The 19268-nt window shown below is 41.0% G+C and overlaps 1 protein-coding gene across 1 annotated transcript in view; it reads left to right on the forward strand.

Annotated features, from left to right (window-relative positions):
- Positions 1–821: 821 nt before the first annotated feature.
- sdc2 (syndecan 2) overlaps positions 822–19268 on the forward strand; it is a 44965-nt gene continuing 26518 nt past the window's right edge. The window contains exon 1 of the mRNA XM_068332684.1: positions 822–1214. Within this exon, the coding sequence (XP_068188785.1) occupies positions 1155–1214 (60 nt within the window). The 5' untranslated portion in view covers positions 822–1154. The remainder of the gene's footprint in view (positions 1215–19268) is intronic.

Consider the following 19268-nt stretch of genomic DNA (forward strand, 5'->3'; position numbering starts at 1 on the left):
TCCCAGCTTGCTACGGATGAAAGGTGGGGTACACCCTGGACAAGATGCCAGGTCAACACAGGCCGACACTATCAGTGATGAATTAAATACTTCATGGTTTTTCGTTAATTTCGACATTAGAGGCTCATCATAATCTGCACGATGGGTATAAAATGTATTAAAGTGAAACTAACTGGAGAACATGTGAAGTAGTGCATGCTACCACCACTGGAGAGAACATTTACCTCCCCGACTGATCAGTTTGTTTTGACCTCTGGGGTGAGGTTTAATTTGAACCAGCAGGGGGAGACTTTGGCCATAAATGTCTGACCGGGGGGGGGGGTTGTGTCCCAATTCATAAAAATGACAACTCCTTTAAGTGTTTGAATCAGTCTCCGTTGTATATTCCCAACATTGCACGATTGATTTCGCTTTTCCTTGTGTTAACAGCGCTGTATTTATTTGTGCAAACGTTGAAATTCAACAATAATGACTATGTTTGCAATATCAGAAAAAACAACAACAACAACAACAACAACACCTAGCTTGATAGTAAATTAGTGCAGTGACTGAAACTGTGGAATCCTCATTAGGGTGTAATTAATGATCGTTATCGAGAAGTGGAAATGAACAATTAGCTGCGCGGGTTTCTCTGCGCCGTTTGTCATCCGACCTCCCGTGGAGGAAATAATAACCAGTGGTGATCCTCAAGCTTTCATTAAACAACATAATTGGTTTGATTGCTGTCGTTTTACTCGCTTTCTGTCTGCTGTACCTTATCGCAAGTCTCGCGGTGACACCGCGCACGCGCTCAGCAGAGCGTCACTCGTGCGCGCGCCTCACTCTGTCTTGGTTATTCCGAGAGAGAGAGAGGAGCGCGAGCCTGGGAGTCTCGAGCGGATTTCGCTGACACAAGGCGCGCGGGGGACTTTGCAACTAAATCGTGCGCACTTGTACGCGTATTCTGTCAGATTTGCGCAAACAAATAGCAGAAAGAGCGTCTGGAGAGAAGAGGGAGGAATAGCCGACACGCAACACGTATCCGGTGGGATCCCAATCCTCAGAGAGAGAAGCGGCAGGAGTTGGAGCGAAGGGAAGAGAGAAAGAAGAAGAAGAGGGGGAAAGATTGAACCTTTCGGTCGTAACAACACGTTTTTCATTGACAAGGAGGAATAATGAGGAACGTTTGGATAATTTTGACCCTCGGACTCACCGTCTTCCTCTCCGGGGAAACGGTAAGTTTTGGGGGAAGGCAAACTTAAAACGGGGGTGATAGCTGTGGGGGGAGAAAGGCAACTTATGTCCACGTACGGACCAGACGCGGCTTCCTTTAGCTGTTTAAGAAAACCAAAACAAAAGCAAGAATATGTTGGTTTATATGAAGTGTTTTGTTATTAATACATCAGAAAATATCATAAAGGTGATACATTTGTAGTTTACTGTGTGACAAATCATCAGGCAGACCAATGGCTGCCACTTCGCTCATGGCTCGTTTTATATTAGCAATGTTCTTCATGTCACTTATTGAAATACTCTTAAGGAGTTCAGTCAGAGGTTAATTTTCTTATCTATCCAAGTGATGAGATCCAGTTTGTTTTTTGTCACGTGGACCAAACCCGGAGAAAAACCCAACACGGGTGAAGTAATTCCAGCTTGATTCATTTGCTCCCATTACATGCCTGTTTTAAAGCAGTGGGTGAGCTGAATGACTAATTTAAACAGATTTTCGACCGAAGCTTTGGACCTGTCATGTGACGTGAAGGTAACATGACATTTGGACTGAATGCCACCAGCATCAGTATGTTAGATGTACTACAATTATTTGTTGAGTCTCTGTAATGGATGCTTTATTGAGTAAATGCCAACCTTCCAGCTCACTAGACAGATAAATCTTTGTTTTCTTCTCCTATTTATTGCAATCATTTAGTGCCGATGACATTTAAATGATTAGGTCTACCTGAGCAATATATAACTTGAGTTTTCAACAGCCCTGTTGTTCTCCTGATCCAGTTTCAAGTTTTCCTCGGAACTTCCCTACTGAGTGTGCATCAGCCTTCTAATTGTCCTGGTTGTAGGAGTAACACATTTTGGCTCTTTTCATGTGTAGCCCCACTCACTATTGTCCCTTCCTGTTGTTTCTCTCTGGGTTGTGACTCGCTAGTTGGCAGAAGGCCTCCTCCTCCTCCTCGGTTGTCCAATTAGCTGTTTCATACACTGCTGCTTTGATCGCATTCGGTTGCATGAGGTTTCCCTTAGAGTATGTTGTTTAGCTTTTTTACATCCCGTTTCAAAGCGGTGATGTATTGTAATTGTCAGGTTTCGTGTGTTCGTCCGTTCGTCCATTCGTTAGTATGTCCACCAAATATCTTCGTAGATAAAAAGATGAAACAAAAAGCACATTACTCGGGCGGCAAAGGGGATGAAAATGAGATGATGACCTTGAGAAAACTAGGTCAAATTTAAACTTTTGTACACTCAGGAACTGGATAAGACAGAAAGACGAGGGAGAAGGCCAGTTTGAGTAAGACCATAGATCAAAGCTAGTGTTTTGATCTACCTATGAACCAGCTTTGATCTATGGTCTTACTCACACTGGCCTTCTCCATATGCACTAGTCTATGTACTAGTCAGGTACTACTTTCAGGGTACCCTGATCTACCCTGAAAGTAGGTTAGGGTAAGTCGCGGGACGTTGCAGTCTCTGACTGCCTTGTTTGATTTTGCTTTTCTACAGTAGGTTGATCTACACAAAGCACATGTTGATCTTTAACCAGGTACAATATAACCCAGCATCCTCTTAGCAATCATGGCGTGTATAAAGTATTATTGTTAAGGTTTGAATGTTAGACCAACATTCTCCAGATGATAATATACACAGAAATCACCCACAGACTTGAACCTAATCAATATCTTCCTCCCCTTTACGTGCACCCTGCAAATGCCTCACTGGAACACATCGACTCTTTCTATCAGCACTGGTGTTGGCCAGAGGTTGATAATCTGCTATAGGCAGACATGTCTGTGTTTTTAATTACCCCTTCACATCACAGTGGCACTCAATAACTCTCAGTGTCTTGTAAAAACTTTTGGATAAAACTCTCCACTTTGGAAAAATTGGTTATATCACAGATTTACTTTGTCATCCACTGCCCTTCATGATCATATGAAATGGTTGTGCTTTTCCTTAGAAACCATTTATGCTCCACATTTCTGCTCGAGATCCAACTTTGCTCACTATAATTCTGTCACATCATCATGTGAGGTCTCTGACCAAAGTGAAGGCTCTAGTTGACTCAAAAAATGAGCTTTTTACAAATTGTGTGACTGCTTTGCTGTTGTCTTTCATAATGGTCTGCTTTTGTGACATTTTTCATGTCTGTGCTTGCATGAACCATTGATAACAAGGGGGAAAAGGTTGCGTTGAGCTATATGCTGCTCAGACCACCCTGGATCTGGTGTACAAGCTGCTCACCAGATCTTATAGTCTGTAATCTGTGTCATGTTTTGGTGGGACACATTGGTGTTAGTCATTCTTTTTACATCTGTGAATCGCAGGAGGCTTTTGAGTAAAGTCAAACACTTTGATGCCACACTCAAAAGAATCACTTGAGTGGGAGGGATGAATATGGGATGAGCTCAGCTCCCAAGGTCGGGGAAAACATGATTGCAGTGGTTTAGAGGCGAATGGGAGGATGAGACCAAAATTATATGGAATGTCTCTGGTCAATTTTAAGCGATTTTTCAGGTCAATAAAAGAAGATTCCACATGTTACCCCTCTATTGGTTGTTTGTTATCCCTTCCATAAGGATAGTGCAAGATGATAGCTGTTTTTGTGTCTCAAAAGAGTCAATAATATCAAATGACAGTTCTCAAAAAGTATTAATAAAATAAAGGTTAAGCCTGAAGAAGAGGAAATATTTTAAAGGGTGATGATGCCACATTGAAGACTGTGATGACTTTTTGAGAAATAAAGTGTGGGTTGTTAATTATGAGAGAAATTTAAACAAAATCCCAAAGAGGTATTCAAGTTTCATTCTCTGGCTTTATTGCTAGGTTTGTGTCTGTTGATATGCTGCTAATGAAAACTGACCTTCCTCTGCACATATAAGAAAATGTACACCATGCAACCTTAGACAAACAAATAACAAGGATCATGCCATTCTTTTCCCTCTTGTGTCAACGTGAAAGCTCTATGAATCTTAAAAACATTTTACTCCGAAAAACTCTCCTTTTGTCCTTTATCCAAAACTTGTCTGCAAGGCTACTACACTGAATGCTTCACTTATTTTTCTGCACAGCACAAGGATTTTTGAATGAATGGATGTGTTTGGACAGTTTCTCCTCTGTCTCAACAGTAAACGTGCTTCTTTTTCAGGGTTGAACTCGCAAGTGTGCCAGATCAGCAAGAAATAAGATGCCGTGCCGGTCAGCAGCAGGACAACAAAACATGTCTGTTCTTTATATGTGCAAGAGGAATGAAGGATAAATATGAGATTAAAAATACAATCAAAGTTAAGCTGAGAGTGTAACGACAAATCTGATAAATGAAAGGATGCTCTGGCACACAAGAGGCCAGATGTTGTGACTGCAGCTTCTCCTGTTGTATTTTTAATGATGCTCTTTTTTTATTTTGCATCAACCAGAATTCCCCAAAGTGAAGACCTGCTCTGTCTGATCATGGCAAAGCCAATGTATCTTTTGGTTTTTCTAAACTCACTGCTGACACTGAAACACACTTTGGTTGCCTTGCGTAGCAACCTCCAGTACATCCTCGCTGGTGCCCGGTCCTTCAGGGGGTGCATTCACTCTCTGTGTATCAAGCGTTATGCAATCACTAATGGACTACACAGAAAGCAGGGACCGATGAATGCATAACAGAAACCCCCTCCTTTTTTTCCTTGTATCTGCCTGTGTCCAAACACGAACTACTTTTTTTGTCACCGTGCAGGCACACAAGCAGATAAAAAAACTCATTTGCGCACATGCTCTCCCTTCTCCCTTGTGTGTGTGTTTTTTTCTTTTTTGTGTGTGTGTGTGTGTGTGTGTGTGTGTGTGTGTGTGTGTGTGTGTGTGTGTCTTTCTTCGCCATATCTGGCAGCCAGCATGGTCAAAAATGTCTTTAACACACTGTCTTGGATCAGATCAAGAGCATTTTATTTCTTCTTTACCAGGCAGCTGGAAGTAATGAAGGGAGGGAATATATTTTCCTCAATTTCCCATAATATACACCTCCATTGTTTTCCATTTCCCCTCCCCTCAGATGTGTGTACTGACATATGTAGCACATATGTATGTTTTGGAGCTGCTTTCCTCTCACCACCTCCTCTCTCCTGTCGAGGGGTTGGAAAAGACTTCTGCTGTGGTGGGAACTTGTGCACACTAGTAAAGGCTGACAGACAGACAAACTGTGTTGACCGTGCATTTTCTTGTGTGTGGGTTTGGGCCTCGGTGACTTTTTTTGTATCACCGTGGGTCTGCATGTGCAAGTTTATAGTGATGTTTAAAATAAACTGTCGCCCCAACCACCAGGGCATAGGGAAAACACATTAGGGAGATGGAGCTGCAGCATAACTGGCGACAGCAGCGCTAGTTTATGTTGGGCTGTAGCCACCGTAGCTCGAAGACTGTCAGAGGTCGCAGCGCCAAACAATAAAAACCTCTGCATACAATTGTGGCAATCTTGACAAAAATATTTAGTTATTGCAGATCTAGAACATTCTTCTTTTGTTCCTGTTCCACCTTTTTTCCTCCCACTTCTCTATTTAATTTTCTTAGCTAATGGAAACCTCCTTGGCAGGATGGCATTGTGGTTATGACAAAGAAAAATGGGGAAAAACCCTCATGTCAGGATGTCTGCTTTCCTCCTTTAGAGCTTTCCTTTTATTTTTCTCCTTTTTATTCCCTGCTAACTTTCACCTTCAGCTGATAATAGGAATAGAAGATGGATAAGAAAGGGAAAGTGGGGTATGAGTGTGAGCCATGCCACCATATTGGTGTTTAGGTTCTCCAGAGTCAGACGGGACCTGTCTGTCTGGCTCGTCTCAGTGTGAGGTTTTAAGTGCGTCTGACTTGGCTGGGGGTGAGATGACAGAAACTAACCACCGTGGTTAGCGGACTGGTGTTTGGAATGTGACTACCGGACTGCTCTGCTTTGATAGCAACTCCAGGAATGCCCCCTCACTGCTCTCATTACTCCAAGAGGGACTTTGTGCCTTCACTTGTTTTTCTGACATGATATAAAAGGAATAACATCAATTAATGCACCACGTTCTTAGCAAATTATGAAGTCTTGCTACAGAGAATGCACAAATGCACAGATTGCATGGAAAAGAATTCCATTAGAATTTGTAGCACACAGAGACAATATAGTGGAAGTATCCATTTGGTCAGTGATGCAAAGGAGGGTTAAAGTAATGACTGTTGTTATTAAATCAACTAATAACTTTCTCAACTATTCGATTGATCAAATAATAGCCAGTGACCACAAAGCTTTTTGTCAAATTTTTTTACATAGAAAGTCATATGACTTGATATGAGTTGGGACAGAAGACAAAATGAAGGACTTGGAGTGATGTGAGCTACGCTTCTATTGGTCAATTATCCAGCAACACTGCTGTTGGCTATGCGCTCATGTTGAACTTCCACAGGAACATGCCCCCTCCTACAACCTGGCAAATTGACAAAACCTAGAGTAAAACAGCTGTTAACTTCAGTTGATGACATTTGCATTTAACAATTTATGTTGAGCTGTTGTTCCAAACAACAAAAGCAATCGTGTTTTTTACTTGTTCCAAGCACAAGTTAATATGGAGTTGGTTATAAAATATGGTGAAAATTAGTGTCAAATTGCGAAAGACTGATTGAACTCACACCAGAAAGGCGGTTTCTTTCATGGCAACGGTTTCTTCACTGGGGTCACTGTTCTATGCCCTACCATCGACATGACACAGCTCCGCTTGGGGTCAAAGCCCTGAACCAGAGGTTGTTCCTGCTGACATACGGGTTGTGTAAACAAGACTGATGTTTTCTACATTGTTCTATTCCATACATGATCAAGACTAATTTTGATCACATTGTCACTCAGTGTGAAGTATTACACCCATATAAGGTGGTTTCAGTTGCTTGAAAAAATTATTGTGTTTGTTGACACATTTTTTTTAAATGTTATTTCTCCATGTTAAGATAACTAGCTCCAAATGTTGATTTATTTTTTGACGATGATAGCTGACTAGCATTGAAAACGTGTATTCAAACATTTTATTTTCTTCCCAGCACGTATTTTGTTCACTTATTGCTGTCATTTCTTTCCTGCAGCTTTCTATGCTTGGTATATAACCTGACGTCTCTGGCTTAAACTGGTATATGGTCTGCCATGTTAATATTTAAAAATAATAATAGAAAAAAAGTCCTCACATTTGTGATCTTACATTTATTTCCTTTCCTTGACAAATTACTCAATCTTGTTACAGATGAATGTTGCGTTTAGTCATCCACACATTGATCAATCATTTACTCGCCTCAGGACAATGTGACCAGCAGAATTAAGTGTGTTCAGAGACATCAGAACGCGCACAAGTGTAGCTTATTGTAAAATTCTGACATTAGGTTTTTTCTCTTACACAGACTAAGAAAAAAAACTCTTTGGAAGCTGGATTAAGTGTCAGTAGAGTCGTTGTGGTCAGTTCAGGTTTTGTTGACCGACTAGTTAAAGGATGAAGTGAAATCTAATGCTGCTTGTGAAACTATCTTGGTTCACTTTGTTCTGCTAAATAGAAAATGATCTTAAGGTCAAATATGTTCCATCTGTAAACCATCCCTAAAACTTGGCAGATATTTGAAGCCATGATGTCACCGAATGTTTCTTTTTTTCCAAATAAGTACCACGATTACAGTGGAAAAACAGCATGGCACATTTAACACATGTGCGCTCCCGCATATTTACGAGGACGCCCATTCGTCCCTAGAAGGCATCAAATTGGTATCAAGAGCTGGCGCTCCCTGCAAGGAGAAAGATGTCCTATAAGGATGTAAATGATGCTTTATTTACATAGTTTCTGACAGTACTAAGTTCTGCTCCATTCAGACACTTCATTTGGGACTGTTTTCATGAGAACTCTTTAGAACTGTGTGGGGTATATGAGGAAGTTGATGAGCTGGAGAAGAGGTGGATTCATTAGGGAACTATCTTGTTAGTACATAGCACTTCTTTAATTGCATGCTGGTGTATAAACTCCTCTCATTTAAATGAAAGGCAGTCAGTCTAAAAGCTCCAATTGAGCGCTCTTGAATATTCATTACTGAAGGACGTAGGACTGAAACCAGGAAGTAGATGTTTCCATCCATGTCTCCATTAGGGTTGTCTCCGTCAACTCTTGAATACTTTCAGCGTTTAATCATTTCCCTCTGAGCTCATAACTTGTAATCTAATAATAAGACAGCTTTTTCCATTCTGAGAAAAATGTGCATCTGTCTCCATAGTCATGGCAAAACCAAACACTTGAGTTCAGTAGTATTTTCATATCCTAGGATTTCAAAGGGAATCTAATGGCTGACTTTGCTGAGGTTTTCCTCATTTTGATTTTTTTTTTTTTTGTGTTCGGTACATATCCAGATGTTTCCGTGTACAGTTGTGGTGGACATCTGATGTTTGAAAGTCTAAACCGTGACTGCATCATCAAACCAGTTAAGGCGTTGAATCACACTGTAGGACTGGATGAGCTAACAGTGGTGAAACACAGGGCAGAGATATGTGAGGAGAAACACCATAAAAAAGAAGGAATTTGAAGAGGAGTTGCTTTTGGAGCTGAGGATGAAACTGACTGTCTTTTTTCAGAATCCAAATAATCGTTTCACTGTGTTGTTGTAACCTGACTCGGAGCTATTTATCTTCGTGTGTGATGCTCTTTTTGTCAATTGAAGCCGCTTTTTTTAGCCTTTACTGCTTTGCATCTCTCACATTAACAGTGTGAATGGCATGAAACATTCTGTGCTGTCGCCGCGGGTCAACTCCTCTAGGAACAGATAAGCTGAACAAAATAATTATTAAATTTTTTAGTAGGAACTGAATTCTTCATGGTTAACTTCGGTTCTAACTAAAGCATAATTTGTCTTTATTTCCGTCAACATTGTTTTAAATGTATTTTCTTCGTAGTTCACTTTTGTTATGTAAGATTATTTTCGCATAACCATTACCAGAAATTACTGGAAATCACAATTTCTTAAAGGGGAACAAAACTGAGTCTTCTATGATGAAGCCATCCTTTGTCCTGTCATCAGATAATAGTTTCACCTCTAGCTGTCTTCCACAAAAGGATTTTGAGTAACATATAATACGCATGATGTAATCAGCTGACATGTTCAGATAGTCAGTCCACCCGTTAATAACAATACTTCCTTGCATTTTAACATAATCACATCTACATATATTACCATTTTCACAAATACTCCACAAAAAACAAATTTGTAAAACCAAATCTGATGCACAAATAGTCAGTCCCTCAGCCCTACATCAGTAGGCGAGCCCTATCATAGCCCACACCATCTCTGTGACGTGGATGTTAACATGATCACAGGGACTAATGTGGCGATTCTACCAGGCGAGTTAATCTTTACTAATGCATTCTGTTAACAGTCATCTGTGTTCTCAACGGCGACTGTAAACCCTGTTCAGCAGAATGCCACACATCATTCACCACCCCAGCAGTCACTCCTACATTACATCCAGGGATTGGGTTTATTATTCAGCCCGGAGAGGCTTTAGACTGGAGAGACCGTGTCAGATAGAATCCATTTTGATTTTAAATGCAAATGCCACCGGCACGTTCGTCTCTGACTCTCCTTTCAGGCACCACAACACGGTCGACTTGATAGGTGGAAAATTTCAGAGAGGTTTCTAAACAAACAGAGGCTGCTGGTCAGAGTGTCTCATGTCCGCAGTCAGGTACACGTTAACCCTTGGACCCCTTTTACTGGAAATCTATTTATGTACGATTGACCTGGACTTAACTGTGTTTGAAATTTGGACTTTCGAAGCTGATTATTTCCTCTGATTTCCAACACATCATTAATGTTGAGTAAAGACACATGAAAAATGTACGCTATTGTTCTTACTCCCATGCTTCTCCCACATCTTATACTCTCCTCCCAAAATAAGCTCTTCTGGCAGTGACACCAGCCAAGGTCATAGCTTCTCTTTTAATCTGTATCATTTCTATGCCATGCTGTTTTTCATGGTGTAATAGGAGCGGGCGAACAGGGCGCAAAGCTTGATTACTTTGATGACGATAATTCGTATAATTAAGTGACTGGGCCGGCTGCATGACTGCTGCCTTCCAGATTTGGCTGAATATCCTGTTTTCTGTCTGGGTAAGGGGCAGACGATGGAGGTCCTGGCTCCCAGCGTTGCCTCTGCAGCAGGGTCAGATTCATCTCCCCAGAGCTGAGTAGTGAATGTGAAGAGAGAGAGGCTTGAAGCAGCTTTAAGGCTATGTTGGGCCATTATCTCGTATCTAATAATGCTCCTCAATTTAACATTAATGCAGGTATCAGTTAAATGAAACACTTTCTACTTGTCTTGATGTCATTTTTTTACATTTAAGCTTAAAATATTTGCCTTTGGCTTGTTCCACTTATTTAAGGCTACTCTGACAAGCTCTGGTACACATAACTCACATCTCACATGGATTTTTTGAAGGTCAACTTCACACTTTTGTCTCTCAAGGTTTCTTGTATGCTGAGAGAGAGCACTTACTAAACCAACCGGTCCGGAAACTAAAAAGACTAAGAATTCTTATGGCTTTTACATGATCAAAAGTAGTGTTCTCTAATCTGTGGCCTGAAAATGCTCATGGATGTAAAGAGACCTTTTGAGCCTGTGAGAGTCATCTGATTGCTGTGGTTCAGTAGGAACATCTTATCCCTGTCTAAGAACAGCTGCATTACAGAAGAAGGCTGTAGATGAAGAAAATTGAGTGTTAACTGTAGTAAAACTATAACCAAACAATGGGACACTCTTGGTAAAGAAAACTTGAAGATGTTGATCTCGGCTTCTACAATTTCAGGCATATTTTCTAGCACTTTTTGCCTCATGAATACCAACATCTTGGTGCATGATTATAATTTACTGGAACAAAGATGGCTTTATTGTCCATGATAGCTGATTTATTTTACATGCGTTCAGCTATTCAGAGGCCAATAGCAATAGACACATATCTGCATACTAAATAGGAGAACTAAAATTAAATGCGTTGCACTCCCATTGGCACAGTGAGAATATATATTCTTTACACCTGAGCTTCATGAGCCATAATAAAGCCTTTTTTTGTGTGATGAAAAAACAAAAATCCACTGGGCAAGCATATTTTTTACAGGCCAAAATAACAAATTACCTTTTTGTGCTCCATATACACTAACTTTCATGCATTTCATTGAGATAAAATATTGTATTTAAAACAAACTCAAAGAAGAGTCCACAGCAAAGTTGAGTCAGAATGCTTTTGAATATACTGTATTGATGATTGGCCGAGTACTTCAAGACTGAGTACAATTCAGGAAATCATTTGGAATTCAACTAAGTGGAAATAAATATGAATAATTAAAGTGAGACACTCTGATCAGGATAGGTTTGAGATTTGAACCGAACATCAGATGCTTCATTATGCCATCTATCATAATCAGCTGACTCGTCACTCTCATCCACAGACAGTCATCACCCTCTTCTTCTCACAGTCATGTAGTGTGGTCTACGCGTTTTGACAACCCTGGTTTCACAACACCATGGCTTCAGTTCGATTATACTCCCCGATCTCTGGACAGGCTCTGGTTGAGCGAGGGACTGCGACATACAGAAGTTGTGACAATGGCTGCTCTCATGGTCATAGATGTCTTCCAGTTTCATGGTTTTATTTCCAGTGATAAACGAGTTATGTCAGTGTTTATCCTTGCCATGCTGGCGACACACCTAACGTGACTGTATCATAATGCATCCAGTCTCTCTTGGGGCTTCTTTATCACCAACTTTCACGACTTGCAAAATGTCCTCCTTGAAGGTGTATCTCATCTTCCTCCTCCTGTGTGTGTGTGTGTGTGTGTGTGTGTGTGTGTGTGTGTGTGTGTGTGTGTGTGTGTGTGTGTGTGTGTGTGTGTGTGTTAGGGTTTTCAAGAGGCTCTTCTCCAGATCCAGATGTACCAAAAACAACCTTTGTGTGCCTTTGAGAATCTTGTAATGTTTCATATTCTTCCAGTAAGGTTCCAGTAAGAGCTGTGCAAGTGCTGGCCCTCAGGCTGGCTTATTTTGTCTCAACCAGTTGTGATTCCTCTATTGAGACCATCAGACAGAAGGTAGTCAAGTAAAACCTGGAGCTCAGGGTGGGGCCCGGTTGGCCAGCATCTTGTGTTGTTTCTGGGACTTTCGGGAAAGCCAGACTGCAGTCTTCAGAAACCACACATTCTTGTAGAATTACAGCACAGGGAAAGAATTGGGAAAGGCTAAATAGTGAGGAAGGGAGCAGAGGTTTGGCAGACACATTAAACTCCGCTTTTAGCTGTAGGACGTTTGTTAGTGATCTCCGTCCTGCAGCCAAATGATTTAAAACACTGGCCTTTTACTAATTGTGTGTTCTCGCAGAGAGTGTGTTTATGTCTTGAAAAACTGGCACTCTTTCAAAGTCCTAGCTTATTCCTCCACAAAGTCATTAAAAATTGAAAATGCAGCCTCGCTGTGGTTCCAGCGCTCAGTCTTTTTTGGTTGCCAGAAGTCAATTATTTACATAGGAAGGAACATGAAAAGTTTCTTATTTTTCTCTGTAGAGAAGTCACACAGAATATCCAATGAACAAGACAATATGGTTTGTTATGAAATTGGACATTCAAACCTCATTTTTTAAAGTGGAGTGTTCAATGAACAGAACAGAAATCATGCATTCTCCCTGGTTATGGGCTACTCAGAGCTGAACTGCAAATAATGCAACCTGGGTTACGTTGTCCAGAGCTTTCTTTCTCATTTTATGAGCTCACTGTTTGCGCTGTGTGTTGTTTGGTTGATGAAATGTGAGAAATGCATGGGACATCTGGCCTGCATGTGTAGGATGTGCAACCATTTTTCTCTTTGTTGTGGAGTGATTTGTTTCAAGAACTGAGCGGATGGAGCTCTGATGCTTCTGTCAAACATTAGTCATAAACAGACTTCCTCTTGTCGTAGTGGATTGGTGTTTTACCCCCGAGGTTGTCCCCCCCCCCAAACAAAACAATCACGATTGTTTTTTCGGGCTTGTAAAATACTTTGTCTATGAACAAAGAATGAGCTGCAGTGTGGCGTGGATTGCTTTAATTGCACCTTTCATCAATGCTGACATGAGTGTACTGAGGTTTTTGGTCTTGGTTAGTTTGGACCAGATTTTGAAGACAACCCCAATAATACCAGATGTTTGATATTTACTATTTACAGTCTGAATGAATACATCAGCACATTAACAAATCTTGATATAACTGCTGCAACTGGCTACCTTTCAGCTAGCTTTGAATTATAATTTAGGTCCAGATTAATCGATAGCTCGGGATTTTTTTGTCTGAGCACAACAACAAAACTAAATTAAATATCAAAATTGTTACAATAGCATTTTCTTGTAGAGCAATTGACTAATTGATTAGTCATCCAATAATTTCTGAACTTTTTGCTAGATGTATGTGCTAGTCACATTCAGAATCAGGTTAAAAACGTCTGGAGCTGACGTCAGCTTGCCTTGAGTACTCTGGTATCTGCACACCAGGTTAGATTTAGTTTGGATGACATCCTTAAACTGTCTGTAGCAGACTAATCTCCAGCTTGTAGCCAGCTGCACCACACGTGATCACAGACGTTGGTAATCCATGCAGGTGACCATGTTCCAGTGAGAGGCGTGACTCCCCTATGCCTGGAACGTACCATTAGAGTGATGCACCACATAAATTCTAGGAAAGCATTTTCAAGGAATTATTTTTTGTCTTGGTTTGAAGATATTTTTGGTTGACATTTTTTGCTTTGATGGAGACCTTAGATTTAAAAACCTGTGTGGTCGTGGACCCATCAGTGAGTCTGGCATACAGCTCCGCTCCTGCACCCATAGTTAGAATATCTCATTAATGTGCAATTACATGACTCAAGCTTTGCCCACGTTGAATCCAGTCACTGTTCACTGGAGTCCGTAGAGAGCTACCCCCATTTTTAGCTGCTGAGAAAGCAAAGTGTGTTTTTGGGACTGTTTCTCTATCTGTAAAAATATATTTATAATTAGGTTGAATGAAGGATTGTGGTGTTTTTGGATAGATCCTTCTTAACGGGACACGCTGAAAAGTCCCTGATGATGAAAAAGAAGCTATGTGACATGATCATGTGACATGATTGTTCAGAATGGGTTCAAACCAGAGGATAAAACCATCCTCAACAACAAATTTGTGATTGGATTACAATGGTAATACACATATGGCTTTCAGTTATTTTTTGTTAGTTATATTAATTGATTTGTGTGTTTATTCCTCATTTTGTTAAAGTCATAGGTCACCATTCTCACAAATAGTGGCTACGACTCACTCTGTCAGGCAGTGGCTCAGTGGTAAAGCGGGCGGTAGAGCAGGTCGTCCTATGATTTAAGATCGGCGGTTCGATTCCCGCTCCCGCCCCCCCAAAAATACCCGGAGGTGAGCTAACAGTGGGAGGTGTCAGCTCATCTCCGGAGCACTGCCGAGGCACCCTTGAGCAAGGTGCTGTCCCCTTTACAAATTGCTCATTTGAGGCGCACCAAGAAGGAGCTGCCTGCCACTCTACCTCCCCTGCATGCCTACAGGCCCCCCTTGTGTGTGTGTGTGTGTGATACAGGGGCCTGTACTCACAAATATGTATGCATGCGTTTGTAATCAGTAGCTAGAGTGTGCTCTCTTAATTTCCCTTCGGGGATCAAAAAAGTATATAAAATTAAATAAAAATAAAAAAAAAATCCGAGTTACATGAATCAACAAAAGCTACATATAATTTATATGCAAAGTGAAAATAACCATTTCTTTAAAATAGTGACCAGCTCATCCTTATAGTCTAACTTTTAATCTTTTTGCTACTAAACAACTTTTCCTCAGCAGAGCATGGGACCTACGAATCTTTGTGTTACTTCAAACAGTATTATCTTAGTTTGTGATAATTGTTCAGATGGATTAAAAAAAACGTATTCATGTCTTTTGAGGTGAACACATTCTGTCCCAGAGGCACTGTTGGCCTGACTTGTAATATATCCAGTGCAGGCTGCCTGCCAGCAAGCATGTCACACTCACCCAACAACTCTGCACCTGCTGTTTCCAAACTCCAAAAAAGTTTACACCTGAGTTTTATTATTTTCTGGATGCGAGCTGAGACACGCAGCCCTTCATCTGACAAGCAGAAAGCTGTCAGACTTCTGTTGCTGGGCGAGCGATGGGGAGATGGAGAGCAGTCAATCAAATAGAAGAAAAGCAGCATGAAATTACCTGTTAAATATGGTAAAGATGTGTACCCTACATTTATTGGACTAAATGTCTGTTTTTTTACCAAATAGCTGCAACATTAATTATTCAACCACTGCCATGGCCTTTTTGTTCAGTTTTTCGTTTCATTTTCAGACATTTTATCTATAATTGAGATCCCTCTCTTTCACTTGTATTATGCACCGAATTTTCTGTCACAGTTTTGTTAAAAAATTAAATCAGAGCAGGAACATTTTATAATATTTCAGTCCTTTGTGAACATGTGCTGTCAAACAGTCATCCTCATATTCCTTTAAATCTGGCAACAGGTTGACTGACAGACCTGCCGTGTCACTGAATGTCAAGATACACACACACACACACACACACACACACACACACACACACACACACACACACACACACACACACACACACACACACACACACACACACACACACACACACACACACACACACACTCATTCCTGGTCAGGATTAGCTCTGTATAATGGGATCAGAGATCACCACCTGCCGCTCTTCTCCCATTATCTTTTCGCTTCGTTCCTCCTGTTTCTCTGTTCCTCGTCTTCCCTTCTCTTCTTCATAGCTTCCGTATGACAGTACTTCTCTGATGTCTTGGATTAACATTTGTCACATCTTTCCCTCCTACCAGTAATGTCATCCCTTCTTGTAATGATGACTATTTGACTTGACTGAGACCGGAAGTTGTCTTTGTTATTTATTTTTACTGTTATTTTTATGTAATTTCCCCATTCTTTTCATCCTGCACCTATTTTTTCTCCATCCCTCCTATCTCCCCCATCAGAGGTTTGTCCCCCTTGTGCTCTAGTCCGGTGTTGCTGCTTCCTCCTTTGAATCCAAATCCTCTTAAGGAAAAACCTTGGACTGGAATTCAATCGCTGCACCACAATGGTTGAACTACATCAGCCAGCAAAGCGGCAAAATCGCTCTCTCTCCTTCCTTACATGCCTCTGCCCCATCTGCCTCCCCTTCTCTCCCCCCTCTGGCTTTCGTCTCAGGTGATAAAGGCCGATTTGTCAGAGCTGACAGTGAGATTTATGTTCTGGATGGAGGAATGTGGTGCATCATCATTTTTTCCTGCTTGCTCATAAACAGAGTGGGTATTGGAGTTCATATTAACAGGCATGTAAATCTGTTGAAGTTGATGCTGTATTTATTCGGATTTTCACTTTCTTCAGACATATTTTGACTCCTGTCATGTTCAGCTGAATAGATGGATGAAGACATCTATTCAACTTGGTGGCTGTGGCTCAGGAGATGGGGCGGTCACACACTCATTGATTGGTAGATCCTGACTCCTGATGGTTTTGTTACAAGATGCTGTTGCTGACTTCGCCCCTAATGACAAGTGACTGACCACCATTCATAGTTATCTCTGTGTGTGAGAGAGAGTGTGTGTGTGAGAGAATGTGTGAATATGCGTGTCCGTGTCTGTGTGTGAAAATTCTGGCTAGTGTTGTAAAGCATTTTGAGTCGTTGGTCAGACTTGAAAGGCGCTACACAAGTGCAAACCATTAACCATATAAGTTTGACGAGAAACAGTGATTCTGTCAAGTGATGGTTAAATGAAATTAAGCAGAATACACTTCAGTTTGTTACTTATTAGGGTTGTTAGTGTCCAGTTAAACGTAGCACATGCAAACAGCCAAAGTATTTAGGGAAACACAAGTGGTCATCACCTATGAACACAACGGAAATAAGTCACAAAACTTTGTTGAATAGAAATTTAGGTGGCAATATTGTTTTCATTAGTTCTTACAGTTTGGTTGCACAATTCAAATACTTTGTATTGTTATTTGAGTTGGTGTTAGTTGTAAACAAAAGTTTAATGCAAAATTAGCTAAAAATATCTGCATTTATATCTTTATTGTGTCATCACCCGTTTTGAATATTTGTTCATCGTTGGTCTATAGGCATAGGTTTTCTACTTAATTGCATTATGATTTCGTGTCCAACCTCGTCTTCTTCTCCTTTTCCAATCCATCCTTTTATCTGTTTCATTTTATGTGGTGAGGAAGACGTGGGGATAAACTCTGACCCTCACACTCACCGAGAGAGCTTTCATGTTGTGGTGTTAATGAGTAGCAAACAAGGACCTCTGGCTGTTTCCTTTCTTTTCTTAGCAATAGATAGATGTAACAACCATATAAAGACCAAGAGATGCTAAAAAGCGGAGAAGTGACCCTTTAACAAATTCAAAACTGGTTACATAGTTCATCTATCAGCAAACGCATGCATGCACATTTTCCAGTGCATGTACAATGCAGCATGTGAGCACAGATGTCTAACGCACAAGCACACACACCTTTCCCCAGGGGATTTTACGCCAGTGAAACACACAAGCTTTTAAAAGGCACAGTTGATGGAAAACATGTCCGTCCATTGACAAAGTGACAAGAGACAAAACCAGACTGTGTGAGGTGTGAGACACTATTTCTGTGACAGAGTCCTGGTGTAGCTGGCAGCAGCCACTAACAAGAGAAACCACAAAGAGTAAACCCTCAACCCTCATAGTAATTGTACAGGTATTATTCAAGTTTAGATTAACTTTCAGTGATCTGGCAGTTGTTTGACATATCGGTTTCTGGGACAGAAAGGACTGGATTTTATTTTCACCATTTATCTGAGCTACATATAAATTGACCCTGCACGCTGATGGCTATTAGATTAGTTGATTAGCTGGAGCACACGGTTAGTGATTCATTCTAGCCCCTTTGAGCTAGAAACTATTCACATGCCATTGTTTGGAAGATTAAGGGCATAGAGTTGAAAACACTTAAGAGTCCCCTTTATGTTAGACATTATGTGCATGCCAGAGGTGGAGCAGCTCTAAGCAGAGAGTGAGATCGCAGCATCAAACGAACAGCACGGTGTGGCTGTTTCAATGAGACTGAAGTCAAAAGACGTCCTCTGCATGAGGTCTGCAGCGTGTAATTTACATGACTGGCATTTGGCAATACTTGAACAGTTGCTCATTTCTGTAACAGAGTGTGAGTACCAAGCATGCACTGCCATCATGGAACAAATGCAGCACACACACACACACACACACACCACACACACACACACACACACACACACACACACACACACACACACACACATAAACGTCTGTGCATCCGCACACACACACACACACACATAGACACACACAAAGCCTAATTATAGTCATAGGGTTCAAAGAAAACACATTCCAGTTGTGTGCTTTGTTGACAAAGTGCAGTCAGTGTTGCAAGGGGGCTCTGAACCCCCCCCCCCATCTTCTTTTCAGGTGATACTGTATACTATATTTTGCATGTTCGCCCAAATTCACTTCCAGCAGCAGCACCTGTGTTATTAGAGGAATGGTTGATAATGCAGGCTTGATGAGGCTTGAAAGAGTACATTGATCCGTTTCCAGGGTACTGACTGACATTCTGACGGCCCCATCAAAGAACCGTGTGTATGTGTGTATGTTGGGGGATGTGTAAGAAAGCAAGAGAGCTTTAAATCTGAATACTGTATTAGTTTGTGTTCATGAAAATGTGGCAACTCATGTGTTAACAAGCATGCATCTGAGGTTTGTATGTGTTTGCACACCCAAAGCGCGTATCTGAAAATGCGTATCTGCCTGTGGCACAGGTGAATGTATGTACAGCAGAGGTTTATATAACAGAGGGGGAGATCTCAGCTGGGAGCCCATCAAGCCTTTCAAGCTGCTGCCATTGTTGAATGATGGTTTTATTCGTTTAAAAAATGTGATTAAGAATGAATGTGGTCAGCTGATGCACCATTTCAAT

The sequence above is a fragment of the Antennarius striatus genome, chromosome 14, assembly GCF_040054535.1.
Source record: "Antennarius striatus isolate MH-2024 chromosome 14, ASM4005453v1, whole genome shotgun sequence".
Lineage (NCBI taxonomy): Eukaryota > Metazoa > Chordata > Actinopteri > Lophiiformes > Antennariidae > Antennarius > Antennarius striatus.